This window comes from Lepisosteus platostomus, chromosome 12, assembly GCF_059453375.1.
Source record: "Lepisosteus platostomus isolate fLepPlt1 chromosome 12, fLepPlt1.hap1, whole genome shotgun sequence".
NCBI classification, from domain to species: Eukaryota; Metazoa; Chordata; class Actinopteri; order Semionotiformes; family Lepisosteidae; genus Lepisosteus; species Lepisosteus platostomus.
In genome coordinates, this window is record NC_142622.1 from 20,881,629 (window position 1) to 20,901,136 (window position 19,508).

The 19,508-nt window shown below is 38.0% G+C and overlaps 1 protein-coding gene across 5 annotated transcripts in view; it reads right to left on the reverse strand.

Annotated features, from left to right (window-relative positions):
- The window catches only part of tsnare1 (T-SNARE Domain Containing 1), a 244,146-nt gene that overhangs the window by 72,552 nt on the left and 152,086 nt on the right, over positions 1-19,508 (reverse strand). For 3 of the 5 annotated variants that reach the window (XM_088601356.1, XM_088601357.1, XM_088601355.1), the window contains exon 10: positions 10,960-11,042. The exons of the other annotated variants lie outside the window; for them this stretch is intronic. In XM_088601356.1, coding sequence (XP_088457482.1) covers positions 10,960-11,042 — 83 coding nt within the window. The remainder of the gene's footprint in view (positions 1-10,959; positions 11,043-19,508) is intronic. 5 annotated transcript variants of the gene reach the window in all.

Sequence of the window (19,508 nt, forward strand, 5' to 3'; positions counted from 1 at the left end):
TCAAAAGATTTTTGTAGTTCAGTGTTTCTCATCCAATGTTACTGATGGCCACAAACAAACATTTTGATAAGAAATCAAAACATACAGTATTTGCCCCAGACAAACAAAGATAATATTGACGCTTTTCACAAGGCAACTGAGGAACCCAGCCTCTGCGTGTGGAAGCAACAGTATTAACTACAGGTGTCAGAGATTAAAGGCTGGAGATAAAACACCAAATGAAAGCTACAGAGGTAATCGTCCAATGAATGGAAAATGTTGAGAAGGTTTAACATTAAGAAGGCACCCCAAAAAACATAGTACAAAATCTGAGTGTCTTGTCAGGTCTAGGGGAAGATGGTTCAAGATATACTGTAAGTAAGTTATTTGGTAAAGGTTCATGGAACAGGTTAATAAAAGAAAGCTTTGAAACCAAGTTCATAAAGGAAACAGTAAGAAAAAACAGGTTAAAAAGGAACACAAAATACTATTTAAAGCCATCTGGAACTGAGAGTCCTTGATTTAGTGCTCCAGTTTAACTGTGATAGACAGATTGGTTTCAGTGGGAAACCCAGCCTCATCATGAATGGGGTGATTTTATTAAAAAATCCACTGGACTTATGACTGAAGAGTCTCTATACAATTAACTTTTCTGATAGGAGACAGGTTTCGGGACTGGGCAAACCTGGGACAAGGAATTCTCTGTGGCATTTTACTATGTGAATGAGAAAAGAAGATACCAAACATCCGAATACCAAAAGGTACTTCAAAAATGGTATCCATATACTGTAAGTCATCATGTACATGCTTCATAAATATATTTTCAGACATCAAAAACAGATTTTGCCACCCTGTGGTGTTTCTGCTGCTTCCCCTCAGGAACCAACAAGCTGTGATCAGCAGGCTGTCAGGCTGTCAGCTCCAGGAGCAGCAAGCAAACACCTGCACATTTCTACTGCTTGCATGCCACCACAGAGGGTACACAACAACAGGGGAGTAACAAGAAAAGTCAAGAGCACATCTAGAGAAGAGTGTGACAGTTCAAGAAAAAAGGAGAGAATCATAAGGGGTGCCAAAAATGTTACAGGACAATATTACTAAGACAAACAAAACCATCAGAAATGAATTCAGTGCCAAAACATGAATAGCAATAAAAAACACCATTATTTGCAACTTTTCATTTTCCTAATAACAATAATAATCAATATCTCCCAGCGTGAGATGCATTGTAGCCACCACAGATACATACTGTAATACTGTAGGTATATATGTTTTTTTCTAATCTTAGAGCTAATTATAGCATGTGGGTAATGCAGGTAATCTTGTTCTAAGGAATAAAAAAGATAAAAGTATACAGAAATAAAAAGTTATAAGAGCAGAGAGATGAAACAAGATGTCAACTTGAAGGTAACTTTATAATAAGGACAATGGCAAAGATAACACACCTTCACATGACATACAGTAGGCACAGACAGAAAAATGACTACTTTGGACTAAGGTAATGACACACAGTTCAGGCTTATGTCTGCATAATCAACCTGTTGATGCCTCTTCAGAGTAGGAGGACAATAAAGGAGATTAATTGGAGGGAGTAGGTGCGGAAGGAGAAATTGATTCTGTGGTCTTATACACGAGTGCATGTTTGAAGGTGTGCAACATTTTGTGCTCAAGCCTACAAGGACCCTGCTGAAGCAATCTATCAGTTGATATTATAGGCAGCCATTGTGGCAGACAGACAATTTAGAGTATGAAAATGACACAAGTACTAGAGTTTGCTTGACTTACTCCTACAGCTGCAGTTTCATGTAACACTTATATTTAATGAAACCAATTTGTATCAGTCTGTGACAGACCAGGTTAGCTTTATTAACTCCGAATATATACACAAAGAAAGGAAGACAGGTATGTTTAGGGTGCACATACTGTACGCATCACAGAATGGCAATGGTGTAATGCTGAATAGACAGAATCCCCACAGTCTTAATAAGGAAACAGTGGGGTTTCAGAATAAGGAAAGGCAGAGAATCTTTAGAAAAAGAGGTACTATTCAACTGTGCATCTACACAAAATCTGTCATTCCTCTTCCACTTAAATGATAAGAAACTTACTTGTAGTGAAAACTGAGGATAAGGTCTAGGGAAATGTTGCTTAAAAGCGATTTTAGAAAAACAGGACTGCTGAGAAGTGAAGATATATGATAAAGATTCTTCTGCAGTATTCTTGTATGTTTTCATTTGACATTTTCCTCAATTTATTGTACTGTTTAACAACTATTTTAATTTAAAGATCAAATAAATGTGTAGTTACAAAATTATAACGTAGCAAACTGTTTAACCAGTCTAGAAACATCAGTATTGCTATGTGCACACAATATGGAAGACTCGTTTTCTAAATCCATTACTGTCATACTGTACATCTTATCTTGATTGGAAAAAAATAATTTTAGAAGTCAATCTGAAACATGAATACAGGAGCTGATACAATCCAAAAGTACCAAAAAATGCTAAATCCAGCACTCACAAAGCATGTCATAGTTTGAGATAAATGTGTTTATGTGGATATTGAGTTGAAGTAGTCCAAAGGTCTTTAACCCTTGCCCGGGGGAGTCCCAGTTTTGTCCAGCATGTCATATGTGTCATATCTCTTTGGTGACTGGCAACAACGGCAAGTTCTGGATAAATTAAGGAATCATTTTATTAATAATTAGAGGAACTTTGTTGAGTGCTTAAAAGTACTCAGATATTGATGCTAAATGATCTCTAAATCATTTAATAAAAAAATCACCTGTTTAATTCATTGCACTGAAATTGTTCCAAGATATTAGAAGTTGGTGCTGCAATCATAACCTACAAAACCTGCTGGTATGGGGATACAGAGTGTCCAAAGTCTTTAAATGTTTTAGTCTGGATTGCCCTAAAATTTGAACTTTTTGTCCTACAGTACATCTTTCGCTTTTCATTTAGTTAATCTTCTTTCCATACAGTACATTGTACTCCAGCACCTTTACTGATTAATAATTTAATTTGTCAGATGGCAATGTTTTGACAGTTGTAGAATAAACATGTTCTTAATTTCCATTGAATTAGAGGAGGTTTTGTCACAGAAACTTATCATCTGTAACTCTCATTCATCAAATATTTTGCTACTGTTCCTGTAACACCCGTGTGAGCAGAGGCTGGCAGTCCCAAGGTGCTACAACAATAGACCACATCCCCACGCAGACTCAAACAACCATCAGTGTTGTATAAACTTGATTTTGTCACGATATTAGTTCCCCCTCCTTAAGGGTGCTCCAGCCCTATCACTCAAGACTTTATTCTATGCACATGCTCCCTATTCCCAGCCCACCTTAAAAGCCAGGCGCTGACGCTCATCCGGGCTCTGCACCTGATTTCCATATCGTGCGAGTCCGGGACCTGGAAGCGCCTGGTCCTGTTAAGGTTTTAATCTCTGTTCCCGTTCCCGTTCCTGTTCCCTCTCCGCCGGTTCCGACCCGGCCTTCGTGTTTTTAATTCCTTCTTCTGATGGATCTCCTGGTTTAGGACTTACCCTTGTGTTTTGGATATTCCCTAAGGACTACTCTTTTGGATTGTTCGCCTTGGCCACACCTCCCCCGTGCACCAGCGCACCTTGGACACGCCCCCCTGTCTTCTGCCCCGTTTTCCTGCATGACGTTTCCCCAGTGTTTCCCCACTCCGTCAGACTGTGTCGTCTGCATAGGGTCCGGAAAGAACTGTTCGTTACAGATTTATCCATGACACTTGCCTCCAGTTAGCTCTATTTACCCTAATATCAACAGGTACTGTATTTAAGTCTTCAAATTTGCCTCCCTCAGAGCTGTCATTGAGTGACTTTCTTAAATCCTGACATCTTCATATTCCTTGTTTTTGATTCTTTGGCTTTGAACTCTGTTTTGACTGCCTACCATGTTTTTGAACCTTGACTGTTTTTTCAACTTTCCTTTGGATTCTCCCTTGTGCTGCAATCTGTCCAGCAGGGTTTGACTTCTGCCTGTTTCACCAAGTCCAAGTCTATTAGGAAAATGTTGTTTCCCTTTTGCTTCTACCTGCCAGTCACCTGACTGCCACCCAGAGCTCAACAATTGGATTATTTTCCCAGTCTTGGTCAGAATGACCAAGCCATCTGATCGGAATGCAAAGAGCTCTGAAGACACCTAGCAGACTGTAGTCAGCCATGAGTCTGCTTTGGGACAACAACTTACCAGCATCTCAAAAGGCAGGAAGTGCAGGAGTCATGTTTAGCAATGAATGATATGCATCAGACACACCTTCACAGCCCCAGTCTCTGTTCTGATAACATGCAAGTCTATCTGCCCACAACCCCAGTCTGTCAAGAGCCCCACATGTGCCTCTTCTTCCCCTTTTCTAGAAACCCATAGAGCTGTAGATGCTTTTTTTAACGAAATGTGCAATATTGTTTTTCTATACAGCCCTCTTCCTTTCCCACAGACCAGTCTAAAAATGTGATTTCTCTACTGACCTAGGAGGCTCTGCGCTGGGCTTCATCACTTTGGAGGAAAAGGGGAATCATCTGCCAAAACTACTAGTTATTAGTTGAAAAATGTTTAGCAGGTTTCATCAAAGGTAAGGGGGAGAGGTGCCCCTCACTACAGTATTCCAGGCAGGGCTCTCAAGTGCTTGTCATTGATCTGCTGATTCACCTGGATACACACCTATGGAAACATCACCAGGAAAAGCACTGCTGTGCACAGTGGGAACCCCCATATTGTGCCCCTGTGCCCTCACCCCCTCTCGTGATTGACGTCTCTCCTGACGTTTAGCCTTCTCCTAGCCAGGTTGAGGAACCAGTACAGAACGGACAGACTTGGCTCTCAACATTGAGTCACTTCCAACATCGTACAGAGGGATTGTGCCTGTACTGTATCAGGGGAAAGCATCATTGCAACAGCTGTCTGGAATTATAGGGTAATACCACTGCTCAGTAAGCAGTGACGAGTGACATCTCTTCTAGCACAACTCAGACTCACCTTGCTGCTATTCTCTCTTGGAATTCATGCTTTTCCCAGGTGAATGCCTTCGTGGACTCAGGTATGGTTGAAAACTTTATAGGCATCAATTTAGTAGTCTCCCTGGGAATACCTTCGGTCCTGTGTCCAAACGTTTCTTCCATGCAAACACTGTATGGTAGTCCTTCCTCATTGAGAAACAAGCCTGTCCAGTGCAGCTCCTAGTCGGTGCCTTCCACAGGGAACCCACTGTCCTTCTCCATGCTGCCCTTTGGTCCTGGGGTTCCCCTGGCTGGAGTTACACAACTCTCATTTAAACCTGCTACTCTGGGGACACGAGTTATAATCACTGTTTATCCTCTCCCCATCTGCTCACCATATCTGAAGTCATCGCCGTTTCATTACTGGAAGAATACTGGGGCTTTGCCGACATTTTAGCATGGACAAAGCCTCATTGACCTCAAGCCTGAGAAATCTCTTCCTAAGTGTTGCATTTTTTCCTTGTTGCCATCCAACACCCAGGCCTAAACAATTATATCACAGAGAACCTGAAGACAGATTTCACTTCATAGAGAATGAGTTGGTATGCTTGCGGCTTAGCATTGACTGTCAGGGCCTTATTAAAATCACCATCCAGAATCAGTATCCCCTCCCAATGATTTTCTCCCTCTTGGAGACAGCAAGCTTTACAGAGATCTTCTACAGGATCAACCTAAGGGGGGCTTACAACTTGGTGAGGATAAGAAAAGGAGATGAGCAGAAGACGGCCTTCAGTACTACCTCGGGGCATAACGAGTACCTTGTGATGCCTTTTGGATTCTGTAATTCTCCTGTTGTCTTCCAGAATTTAACGAATTATATCATCGGGGATGATGTCAATCTTCTAGATCATTTCTTAATCCCTTCATCAAGGGGCTAAAAGGTTTAACCCCAGGCAAGAAAGATGGGCTCTTCTCAAGACCTGATTTCTCTATTTCCTACTGATCACGATGAAAGAATGGGAAGGAAAATGTTCTGTTACGCATGCCAGTAGACCTGGATTCCATAATTCCCGCATAGAAGTGGATTGAGCCATCATGGCAGCACTGGCCTCTGATCCCCATCTTCTAGATGGCTCTCCAGAAAAGCTATTTGTTCTTCAATTGCCCAAGCCAAAGGTGTTGCTTTGGGTATACTCTTTCCAGTTTTCAAATCAGCTGGGCATTCAGTGCTCAGCAGAGTTGATCTGTCAGTACTTCTTTTGCCCCTCGAGGTGTTTGTGGTGGCATGTCCCACTTGCAGCAGAGCCAAGGACTTATGTCTTCCTAACTCTTGATGCTCACCACGGTGAACCATTTCTTTTTCTTCTTTACTTTTTTTCACTACCAAGACTGCCATCAGCTCTTCTAGTGGCAGAAATATTCACTGAACACTTCAAGCAGTGATCTCTAATTTGTCTCTAAAGTCTGGCGTGCCTTTTGCAGACACTTGGGGATCTGGTTAAAACCATGCTCAGGACAACATCATGATACCAATGGCCAACAGAGAATGGCCATGTGTCTGTGTTCCAAGGAATCTGGGCTAGTCTGCTGTCCTGGGCTGAATATTCCAGGAATTTACTGGTAAACACCTCCACAGGTATATCTCTTTTCCAGTGCCTGCATTCATATCAGCCACTGCTCCTCACAGATCCTGCAAGGAGTGTGGCAAACAGTCTGCAACAACCTGCTTAAAGCATCCCAGCAGCAGCAGTGCTCTGCTACTCTTCCCAGCTGGGATGCTCCACTTGGGGGATCAATGGGATGCAATCGACCAGGCATCTCCACCTGGGGATCTTTTCTTAGAAGCTACAGTAGTTCCCAGATTCATTGGTCCCTTCAAAGTAACAGGGTGGATTATTACTGTCATATACCAGCTCACTCTTCTTCTTCGCCTTGAATGATGCATCCCTTCAACATTCCATATATCTCTGCTCAAACCCACACTTACCACACTCTGTCTCCTAAGTCTGCCAAATCAGGAGTTTGAGGAGAACCAGGAATTCAAACCCTAATGCATCCTAGACTCTTGATGAAACCAGGGGAGTCTGTAATACCTTGGGAACTGTAATGCTTACGGGCCAGAGGAACAGCCCTAGGTTCGATCCACAAATCTGCACACTCCTATCCTCATAAACTCCTTCCACGTCAGGTTCCACTGAAAACCCTACTTGGTACCTAGGGGTTGCCCGTTGGGGGTTGGGTGTTACTGTAACAAACTTTTGAGTGCAGACTACTAGCCCCACATTACTACAGCAATCGACCACATTCCCAGATTCAAACACTTGCCGGTGTCATACAAACTAAATTTAAGCATATATCCATGCAACCTGCCACAATTAACTCTACTGAACCTAGTATAACTGGGTATATAAGTCCTCACATTTCCCTCACTCAGTGCTCAGTGATTATTTTCAATGTCACAGCTTTGAATACTCTTTGTTTTGACTATTGCTCACTTATAGTTTCTAGTATCACTTTTCTGGTTTTCGACTCTGCTTTTGGATTTAATCTCAGACTCCCCACTGTGTTTTTGTTCTTGCCTGTTTTTTCAACTTTCCTTTGGATACCTCCTTGTGCTGCAATCTCTCCCACTTGGTTTGAATTGTGCCTGTTTCACTATGCCCCAGTTTACTGAAACAAACTTGCCTTTTGCATTTGCCTGCTAGTCACCTGGCTGAGCTAGCCTGGGCGGAGCAATTGGATTTTTGTCCCCGTTTGTCAGTCACAGCACCCTGGTATGTATGTAAGTTTTATTTTGTAACTACGGCATATCATTTAAAGATGCAAGATGTGGTTGATCTGCATATGATCTAATAGTTATGGCGTCTCTTTCAATTAGATGTGTTCCCTGCTGCATTGCAAAATCTCAGGGCCATTAAATGGTTGGGTCTTTCATTAAAAAAATAACTCAGCCTACTGTACATCTACATACAAGGCGTTTGGTACGTTAGCTTTAAAGTGACTAACAACTTTTTATATTTTATGTAGCATTATTTAAAGCATCATCTTAAAGGACTTTTCTTAAAATAAAATATTTTCTTAAAATAATAATTTCTCTTGCCTTAGCTTAATAAAAGGTGAGTTGTTGGGCAGGCTTTACAAAAAACTTCTCTCATTTGGAAAATGATTTATGGTTCAAAACAATCATTTGGTTGAGGGGTTAAACACTGGCCACGTATCCTCCACACGCATAATAGACACACAATTTCTCAGTGCTCTATATGTCTGTAACTGGGCATTTGTCTCTTTTTTCTTCAACCTGCCAAGTAAATGATTCATGACAGTGTCCAGGTTTACATTCCCAAAAATATCAACAACAAAAGAAATATGAACAAAAGGAGTATGAACAGAAACAGATATATTTTTGTCTGAAGTTTTCTGTTTCGAAAACATGCCAATTAATAGTTTTCAAAAAATGTCCATGGGAGAATGTGTAGTGGAAAGCTATGCTTTCCCTCCCCTTATTGGATCTGTGACACTAATGCTGCCATAGCCCAATGCCAAAACATTGTGCTTGCCTCTGCATAAAAGCAAACAATTTGCATAAGAAAACTATCTGAATGGTTATCAGAAGCATGAGGACTGGGAGACAATATGGGTAAGAAGAAAGGAGTCAAGAGTATTTTGAGTCACAGAAATTACTGCAAAGCACACTGATCTATCTGATTTGACTCAATCCACACTGATCTCCCATGGAACCAAAGTCAATTATTACACTGACCCCTCGAGAGACTGATAAATAAAGAGGGAAAAAGTTCTTATTTTAATTCTAACCGACCCAGTTTAAAGTCTCCCTTTAACTTAAAAAAACATTTCTGCCTCCTGCATCAATGTTAGTAGATGCTGCTATCTAGCATGGGGGACCTCGACTGTATATCAAATAAAGTATCTGTGCTGGTGTATCTGTCTGTATACCAAAGGAACATGAAAATAAGAAAAATAAGCTCCATTTTGCCACCAGGATGATCATGTTCAAATTCCACCAGTAAACCAACAATCCAAAGAATTTTTATCTTCATATATTTTCCAGCTTCATTATCTTGCACCCAGCTTTTCGGTGTGGGTATTCAATAGATTTTGTGTGCCTGTTGCTCATCAGTAACAAATAACCAGATTAGAAACTAAGTGCTAAATAATCATTTTAATATAATTTTGGCCATTGCAGCGATCTGGAAGGTTATTGCCACCATTTGCATTTTCAGATACTGATGATCATTTGACTTTAGTATCAACAATAATATATAATTCATTGATTCCGATTTTTTTTCTCTGTTGTAGAAGAGATGGGAAACTTTTTCTAGACCCCTGCAAACTCCTACAGGCTCAAGTGTAAATCTCATTAAATTAATCATTGAGAACAAAAAAATTGTCATGCTGGTACAGCTACTGTATGCTTGCATTACATTTGTAGTATTAATTAATTAAATATTATTAATTGTCATAGCTGATCTGTAAAATTTTACATGTAATTTGATAAATCCTTCTTCATATACAGTACTGTAACTTTCCTCAGTCCCAATCAGAATTATGAGTACAAAACACTGGATGTGTTGGCTTTTAGAAAAAGTGTTCATTAAATGTAGAAACGCCATTATCTCTTTATATTTTAGATATGATCTATCTTCACGGATTCCAACATCCAAAAACATTAAATAAGACACAAAAGTCATTTCTCAGTTTCTTTCCATAAAAAGCTGAGTAGAAATAGGTGAAAACTGCATAGCACTTTGATCCATTTAAGGTGTTATGAGCTAGATACTTGTGCACACATTTAACTGATTAAGTAAAACAGACAAATATACACTGTATATACAGTACATTTTGTGTATCATTGTGGTTTAACATTTCTGTTTTCAGCAGATTTGCTAAAAATGCTACACATCCAATATCCAGCTCCCTGTAAACAAGGAATGTATACAAGAGCCTGACTTGGCTCATTTTGCCTTTTACCTGGATTCTCATGTCAGTCCCTGATTCCATAGTTCTCCTTGAAATGTGAGCTTACAGATCTCAGAGAAGAATTAATGACACATGCTGTGCTAAGAGTCCCTCACAAAGTCAGTGAAGTCCCTGGCTCCAGTCCCTGTCACTGCCACTGACCTTGTGCAGACGTAGTCCTGCTGTAATGTTTGCCCTAGGTGCTATTGGAGACAGCAAAGGGCAGCAGCCATAGCAGGCCTATCAGCCTTGCAGCACAGAGAGCAGGAAAATGAATCTTTAGAGCCAGCTGGAGAATGATGACTTCCATTACAGTTGTCACCAGCTCAAATGTGCTCCTTTAATCTCTTCTCTGGCCATGTCAGAGTAGTATGGAAGCTGATAATAAATGGGCCATCAAAGTTCTGTTCACACACACTGAATCTATCCACATTCCAAGCTGTACAGATACAAGAGCTTTGTTTGACTATTTCAAATAGCTAAATAGAAAGCTATTAGATTCCATTGGATAAAAGGAAAATCTCTTTAACTTTATCTAGTTTGCTGATATTATAGTATGTGAGATTTTAAATTAAGTGATGGGTGTTTAAAATTAAGGTGATGATTTTCTTTTTTAATTCTCTTTTTGGGTATTTCATTATTGGTTTCTGCATGCTTAGGGTGCATTGTAAAGCTTTCATTTAGAGCCATTGTACTCACAGCTGTTTAAGAAGAAAAGAAAAGGAATGGGCTCTCTAAATTAGTTGATGTTTTACTTACTGCGACTTAATGCTTTTACTTACTGAGACCAGCTTGATCCATTCTAAAAACTAAACAGTAATTCGCATTTAAATATAATCTGAGATAAAAGCAAAATGTAATGTATAATTTGTAATTAGAAGGAATGTTTTGATAAAAGTTGAAGGGTTATTGATTTCACAGCCATTTAATGAGAGTATTACCCCTGGTGAATTACATGTGTATTGCAGGGATATGTTGAGATTCTCTAAAAGCAGTGGGCATGTACAGATCATTAACATGGTTGCTAGCTGGTACCTGGTAGCGACTGGCTTTGGCAAGTTCCTGATTGGCTGACTCTACATTGGAGGATGTTGTCTGGATGTAGTCTTCAATGCTGTCTGCAGGAAGAATGGAAAGAAAAATCAACATTTTTATTTAAGTCTTCTCTGAAGAATGAGCACTCCATAACAATGGGGATTAGTTGTTTTCAGAGAGCAAACTGTGTGATGCAGAAATAAAGGAAAGAAAGGACAGAAGAGCAATCAACTATGTTCTCTAAATTTAATCTTTCACTTCCAGAATTTCCTGATCATGAGAGTGGAGATCAAAATTACACTGGAGCTAATAATACTGTAAGGAAAATCACCCTAAAGTCTGTAAATTATTATTAAAGTATACCTAAAGTCAAAGTCTCTGAGGAAACAATTCTGGGTAGGCCGGGAGGATATATTTTAATATTTAAAAAGAAATATTATCTTAAAAAGAAAAGGCTGAACGAAAGAGAGAAAACATTTGTACAAACAACCCTTCTGATTTTAATTCCTAGACAAATAAATCTTATTACACTCAATACAGAGTATCTAAAATCATATTATTGTGATAAGTGTTGAAATTGTTACCCAAACAATAAACAAATGAATAAATGAACGTATTTCCTTGTGAATCATTTATATGCATATTTCTTTTTCAAAACAAGAACAAAGTGATACAAAAGTCCTCTCCATTGCCCCCAAACTACTCCAACTCCCCCCACACCCCACTGTCAGTAATACTCACTTCTGAGTTATCCATGCTAAAATGAAGTAAGACAGGAAAACAGAAGTATGGCGCTGTACAAAATTGATCGTATCAGCAGCAGAAGCCATTCAAGCCTCCATGAATCCTAGTTCTTGCACCATGGATCCATTTTTTTCTGAACTTCATAACAATTCTGTTTTTTTTGTTTGCTTTGTTTTTAAACCTGGCTTCATTACAGTGTTATAGTCTCCCTTGAGACAGGTCTGAAGAATTGATTCTGACCGTCCAGATTGTTCCTTCGGAAATGGATACACACTGTTTTATTATTATCAGGTGCACTGTGTCCATTTGTACCCTTTACTCTAACAGATGTCCCGTTTCCATTCAATAACACTTCTGAAATGATCAGTAGCAAATAAATTTTTTCTAAAGCTGATGCATTTTTTTGTCCGATTTTTTGTGGATGGAAACAAGATAAAGGGATTTTTTGTTTCTAATAATAATTAGATTATTTCAAGGTCAGTATTATTATTACATCAATTAGAAGGCCTAACTAAAATTCCTTTTCTTTTTCATTGAGATTAATTTCCCAGAGAAAGAAAATGGTGTACTGTTATACTGTTCTGTTCTACAAAAATGGTGTTTCACTCACTACATGTTTAAGAAAAAGCAGGAAAACCTTGAAAAATATGAAAATGAATATAAGCTACAGGCATAGTAGGTGTAGCTATATTGAACTAATCTTTTTAAACAAAAAAGGATAGAACACGGCAGACAGCAGTAAGAGCACCAATAGAAAATGGTGAGTGTAATATGGTGCTCTTAGAAGTGTAATTTGAATCTGTACAGGTAGAGTTCAAGGTTTGAAATTTCAGGAAAGCAGACTAAGGAGGAATGAGAGAGAGCTTAAGTAGAATGAGATACTATACAGTATGTATAGAATCAGTATAAAATGTTTGGATGGGAACAGTTTAAATTGTGCTTGAAGCACAAAACAGATGTATCCTGAGACTAAGTAAATCAGAGGTTAGGGAGATTTGGCCCAAATGGTTTTACTTAATCAATTACAAAACCTATAAGGAGAAATAAAACACTTTGCAGAACTCAAAATAAAGAACAGACATCTAGTTTAAAACATATGTATGATAACTTGCAAAAAGACAGGCAAAAAGGATATTAGAAGAGGGAAATAGATATATACTTGTAGCAATGAAGGCCATAATAAGTATTAAATTATACATTTTTCAGTATTACAACCACAAAAGAATCAAGGATGAAATAAAATATGTCCTGGTTAAATGTGGGAAACTTCAAGAGGTTGAAAGGGAAATAGCTTATGTATTAAATAAATAATTCCTTAAGGTGTTTTACCAAGGAAGAACTTGAAAACATGCCTCAGGCTGAGGAAGGACAAAGTACTATATTAAATAGTATTAACATAGAAAAAGCAGCTGTGTTATGCACTAGAAGCACTTAAAAGAGCAAGAAAACAAATCTCTTGGGCCTGTTCTAATAATTGTGCTGAAGGAAGCAAGAGATACTGTATTATTCACAGGCCATTAACAAAAGTCGTCCAACAGCGCTCAAGACAGGGGTAATATCCATTGACTGGAAAATTGCTAAAGTGGTGCCTATCCATAAAAAGGGTGACAAAACTGAACCAAGTAGTTCTAGACTAATATTTCATTTTTCTATTACTGTGCATACATTATATAAATACAGAAATAAAAGCCAGAAATAAAACAGAGCATAATCTATATACTGTAGGAACAGAATCCTAGAGAATAATCCGTATGATTTTAGAAAAGGTAGATTTTGCTACCTTGCTTTTTTTCTTTGAAAAAGTGACAATAGTAATGGACAGACGAAGAGCTTTCAATACACTGTGTGTGTTCATTACTGTTGAGTAATGAACTCAACAACTATGGACATACAGTAGTAATTAACCAAAAATAATGAACAGAACATATAGAAATAAAAGATTAATGCTCAAATTAAACTGAGAAAACTAGTGAAGCAGCAAAGGGATCTGTATTAGGACCACTACTCTTTCAAATTCATATAAATGATCTATATTCTGGTATACTAAGTAAACTATAGAAGCCTTTTGATTATATGACACCAGGAGAATTAGCAAACACTGTAGAAGCAGCAAATTAAATTAAAAAAAAACATGTAAATAGTAAGATAAGAATCTTACTCAGAAAGACAGTCCTTAGAAATATATTAGTTTCCAACTATTGTTTGAGGAATTAAGCTTATTGAACCTTAAACTGACCTTTTGAATTTTCAGAATTTCAAGGTTTCAGAATTAATGTCACTTTCAGCAGGTTTATTGTTTTGAGGTGGACCCTAAAAAGTTTATACATCACTAAGAATGCCAATAATGTGAGATTGTGATACTTTTTACACACAGTCCTAATTGTGTACTGTACTGTACATGACTAATTATTAACCAATTAGTTATTTAAAAAAAAGCTATGAGACTACAACAATAAAGCAAGATTAAACAGAAATCTGTTGATACATTACTTGGAAATAATACACATAAGGTGACTATTACTGAAACTATGACAGAGGTGATCCAGGACCATGACTGGGAAACACTGTTATTGACAATTCTCATTCCATTACTAACTAGGCTCAATCTTATTTTGTTTCTGACATCTGTTGTGATCAGGCTACAAGGTAGTATCCCTGTTGTCTTTGTACAGTATACAATACATATATAATTTCATAATCACCAACACTGTAATTTACACTTTAAGAGGTCTCATCTATAGAAAGAACAGGGAAGAAACATAAATCATATTTATGCTGGAATGACACATCAGTTGAACTGTATGACTGTCTGTAAGTAAAAACCTGATGTCAATGAGTGAGGACTGGATCTGTTTTTTCTTGTGTGAAATGCAAAGTCAGAATAGTTAAAAAAGAGCTAGAGTTCTCCCAAGAAAGTGACAAACGTCAAAATATTGCACAACTGTTGGGGAGTTCAAATTAAAATCAAGGACATTTAAAAAACATTATTCATATACAGTATATACTGTATGTTATACACAAATATTACTTACTGTATGTGGCCAGCAGCCATATCACCCTGCAACTCACAACTGGCAACCCATTGAAGCTAAGCAGGTATAAGCCTGGTCAGAACCTGGATGGGAGACCTCCTGGGAAGCTACAGTATGGTTGCTGCTGGAAGTGGGGCCAGCAGGGGGTGCTCACCCTACAGTCTATGTGGGTTCCAATGTCCCAGTATAGTGGACACTATACTGTAAAAAGGCATCCTCCTTCGGATGAGATGTAAAACTGTGGTCCTGACTCTCTGTGGTCATTACAAATCCCAGGGTGTTTCTTGAAAAGAATAGGGGTGTTACCCCAGAGTCCTGGCCAAATTTCCCATTTGCCCTTACCAGTCATTGCTTCTATACAGTGCCCTTGGTAAAGCTGAGCTGAGCACCCTTGGTAAAGCTGAGCTGAGCAAAAAAGGCTATGAAAAAATGTCTTTGTTGTTCACCAGCTTGATCTTGCACTGAAAATATGAGAGAAATCTAACCTTTCAGTGAGGTAAAATTATTCAAAGAAAAAATAAATCCTTATAAAAAATAAACATTTTTCTCAAAAACACCTGTCACAATTATTGGCACCCCTAGAAATTCCTATGAACAAAATCTAATTGACATACATTCCCATTCATATTTTACCTTTTTTAAGCACACTTGAGTCTTTGGGAACTCTTACAGTAAGTGGTCATCCATGACTTCCTGTTTCACTGGGGTATAAATATGAGGTGACATGCAGGCCAAACACCCCCTTAGCCATCCATCAACACGGGGAAGATCAGAGAATACAAAAATTAAAGGAGAAAAAAGGTTGTTGACCTTCATAAATTAGGCAATGGCTATAAAAAAATAGCTTCACACCTGAAAATACCCATCTCCACTTTTACTAGTACAGTAGAGGTATCTAGTCTGCAATTCTGCTGGTCAAAATATCTATATTTTAAGGATTTTTTAACTGTGCTGTCACATATTTAGTTAAAGAATAAAGAAGAACTCCTTAACTCTGTGTTCACTCTTTGCTTATACTGTACATTAACTGATATTTTTTTAATGTGAATACAAGGTTAAGTAGACTGCATATCACCTCAAAAAATCTATAATTTTCAGAATCCTTGCCGTTACACAAGACATAACAGATACATCAATTTTCTAGCCACTACATCCAATTCAGGGTCATGGGGGAGCCAGAGCCTATCACGTCAAGCAACTATGCAAGGCAGGGTGTGTCCTGGACAGGATGCCAGTCCATTGCAGGTCACAAACACAGACACGCATACAATCTCACTAGGGCCAGTTTTCCCAGAAGCCAATTAACCTGCCAGTATGTTTATGGGCTGTGGGTAGAACATATAAACTCCATATAGATAACACCCCAGATCCAGAATTGAACCCAGGACCCCATTGCTGTAAGGCACCAATGTTAATCATTGTCCCAATTTGCAGTCCATTAACAGATACCGTACAGGCAAAGTTCAAAGTTCACACTGTCATACTGTATGTCTTAGGTTTACAGCTAAAGATACCATTATGAAGGTATTATGCAGATTCCATAAGACACTATTAAAATATTTACTGCTCATATTTACTGAAAAGTATATTTCACATAAATCTTTCCCATTTTGTTTAACTCTTGCTTGAATTGTTTATCATGATTTCCATCTTTCTCTTCTCTCAGATGGAAAGTAACATGTGACTTATAAATAGATCTCTGAAGAAAGTGAAATAACTTCGGGCAGGATGATAAACACAGTCAACTGGAAATGTGAGAGTTAACAAAAGAGAAAGCACTGAAGAAAACACAATTTTAATTTATGAGAGCCTTATTTCATGGTGAACTGCCACATTGCCACAGTGCTTCCAGTATCATCCAGGGGCATTACTCTCAAGTCTCATACACCCTGGTTATCCCAAACTAGCTACACATCAGCCTCTCCTGGAGGTCAAAGTGCAACAGAGCAGTTCTGGGAACAATGGGTCTTGCTTCTGTGAGATATGGAAGGCACAGCAATCTAAAATATCTCTGAATACAATGGATTCACTATTTATTTCTCAGCTATTTTTTCTAGACACTTTAATCATCTATATACTTATCTATCCATGCTTGCTGTCTGCAACTGTGCCTGTCAGGAGTGTGTTTGAAAATGGAGGAAGTGAGTGCAGCATTGAGTGATTTTTTTCCCTTTATTCTTTTTTCAACTTTCTTTTGTGTGATAATCGATCAGGTTTTAGCAACAATGACTTTCTCTAGCAGATCTGGAGATGAAGGCCCTGGAAAAGGGAATCCTAAGAAAACCCTGTTCTCTTTCTTGAGAATTTTACTTTGAGAAATAGCTGAAAGATTTTGGATACAATCATTTGGATTGGGATTCCTCATCTCTGATGCAGAATTCCTAACTGGGAAGTTTCACTGGGGATAGTAGAAGCATGGAAATGGTTTAGAGTCCAGTACAATGTTGCTTCTCTGGATCAATATGGACACTTAGAAAAGCCTTGTATTTGCAATCAAGCCAATATCTGTGTAGCATTAGATGGGCGAAAAGTATCACTCTCCCTAAAGATTCAAACAGTTTTATTAAGATTTTGATTTCTAGCAAAGTGTTTGAAATGGCCCATTTACTGCAATCAGACAGACTTGAATGGAGAGTTCCTGGCAAGTCAACTGGTAGGAAGGTTAATATGTTTTAAGTACTGTATTTTTCTTTCTAATGCAACAGTGTGGTGTATTTTCAGTGAAGGGGCTATGACCCTCACCTTGGTCAGAGCACCAAGGACTTGTACAATATATACTACATTTTAAGTTTTATTTTGTCCTAATTAAATTTTAATATTTATAAAAGTTAGAATGCATTTATCACTGAAGGTTTGTATCTTTTCCTTGTGTTTACAGTATATGTACTTATAGGCAGTTTGCTTCTTGTACGTTATTAAGCATATAGTAACAGACTTTAAACAGGAAATTTAAATAACAATGAAAATTGTGGAGAGAGAAGAAGAGAATGTCTTGTCTGTTTTGACAAAAAAAAATGAAACTCCACAAGTTAGGTGCTAGTTCAGCTGCTGACAATACCTCTACCTTACTATACCTTTTATAGTTTCTTCATAGTCTCCTATCATCCTAGTGTTGTATGTAGTCTCTTTTTGTAGAAATCCCATTCAGAATGTTAGCTGGTTAGTCCAGCAGTGTCTGAAAACACTTTTCATACTATTGAATGGTCCTGAGATTTTAGAACACTTCTTTCAGACTGGCTGCACATACAGTACTTTATCATTCAGAATACTGTAGTTCAACTGCTGGTGACTCTGAACTGAGTGAGTCCCCAAAGAATAAACGCAAGCTTTCTACTGGTATCCACACCTCCAATCAGCTGCAACATTATTGCTCAATACTGTAGACATGATATGCATGTGTAATTAAGGGACATGCCAAAACCAATCTTTCTGTAGAACATGGAACATGGAATTTTGCAATCCATTTCTTTTCATTTTTGATTAAAAATTATGCACAGAAGAGTTAAATAGTACACACATTATTTAGAGTTCTGTATGTTTTCTAACAAAAGAAATTGACCACACTTTATTTACTATGCCAATCAATCAACATTTTTTACTTATTTTTGAATCTGTGCATGAGTCACCTTTAATATTTGATTCTACATTTCATAGATATAATGAATTTGGTATTTTAGTACTTGGACTTCAGTGACACTACTAACCTGTCCAAATTCTCCCAAATTCGTTTCTGTAATTTTTTGAGGAGACAAACAATAGACTATAATCACAAATAAGAAAAACACTAATCACCAAACTGGCAACCCATCCCCTGTCCAATGCGAAATCCCAAAACATAAAAGTTAATATTAGATTTAGGATCTACAACTTAATGATGTCTGCTGCTGATCCCTGACCTCAAACAGTACTGTGGATCTACTGTATGCTATGAAGAGCTCCATATGCACATAAAAAAGTAAGGGCTCACTGGCACCATACCATGGCAGTAATATCTGCCAGCTGAATCCTTCAACAAATTGAAGCATGTGATCGTTTAACAAAAGCAACACTGGAAAAGGAGGTATGTATTTCCCCAGAACAGTAGATAAAGTCAAAGAGACTCACTCCCAGGTCAAATCCACATTTTTTCCAAAAATAAATGGGTGGGTTACCCTCACATGCACTTCCCACACCAAGAACCACATAATACTACTGTAGTCCTTTCCTTCTAACACAACACACTTTCTATTTCCGAGGCCAACAATGAAAACTTTTTTCAGGATCAACCAATCATCTCATACCACTGACTACCTTATCTGCACAACCTTCTTGTGCAGCCACAACCACCATCCACAACAGAAAACAAACCTCTGATATTAACTGCAAATACTATATATCAAAAACCAGAAACAATTGCAGCGACACAGAAATACAACAATTAAAACATATGATCTCTATCCTTCTTCCTACAGTATATCTGTAAGGCTTTTAGGAAAAGGAAAACTTATAACAGATATTTAGAGTCTCTATCTGTGTTTCCTTTCTCTTGTAAAGCTTAAAACATTTTCATTATTAAAAATGTTTGTTTCCTATATTTCAGCTACAGGGAACATTTTCTTTTCAGTGTGAATTTCTTCAAAACAGAAATACAGAGACCTACACAGTGCAGTACTCTATGTGCAAATGAAGGCTTAAACGAACAAAGAACATGAGAGTTCCTCTATTTTCCTATGAATGATTTCAAAGTCTCTTGTTGATACATTACTAGGACATTTACATCAGTTTGATTTAATG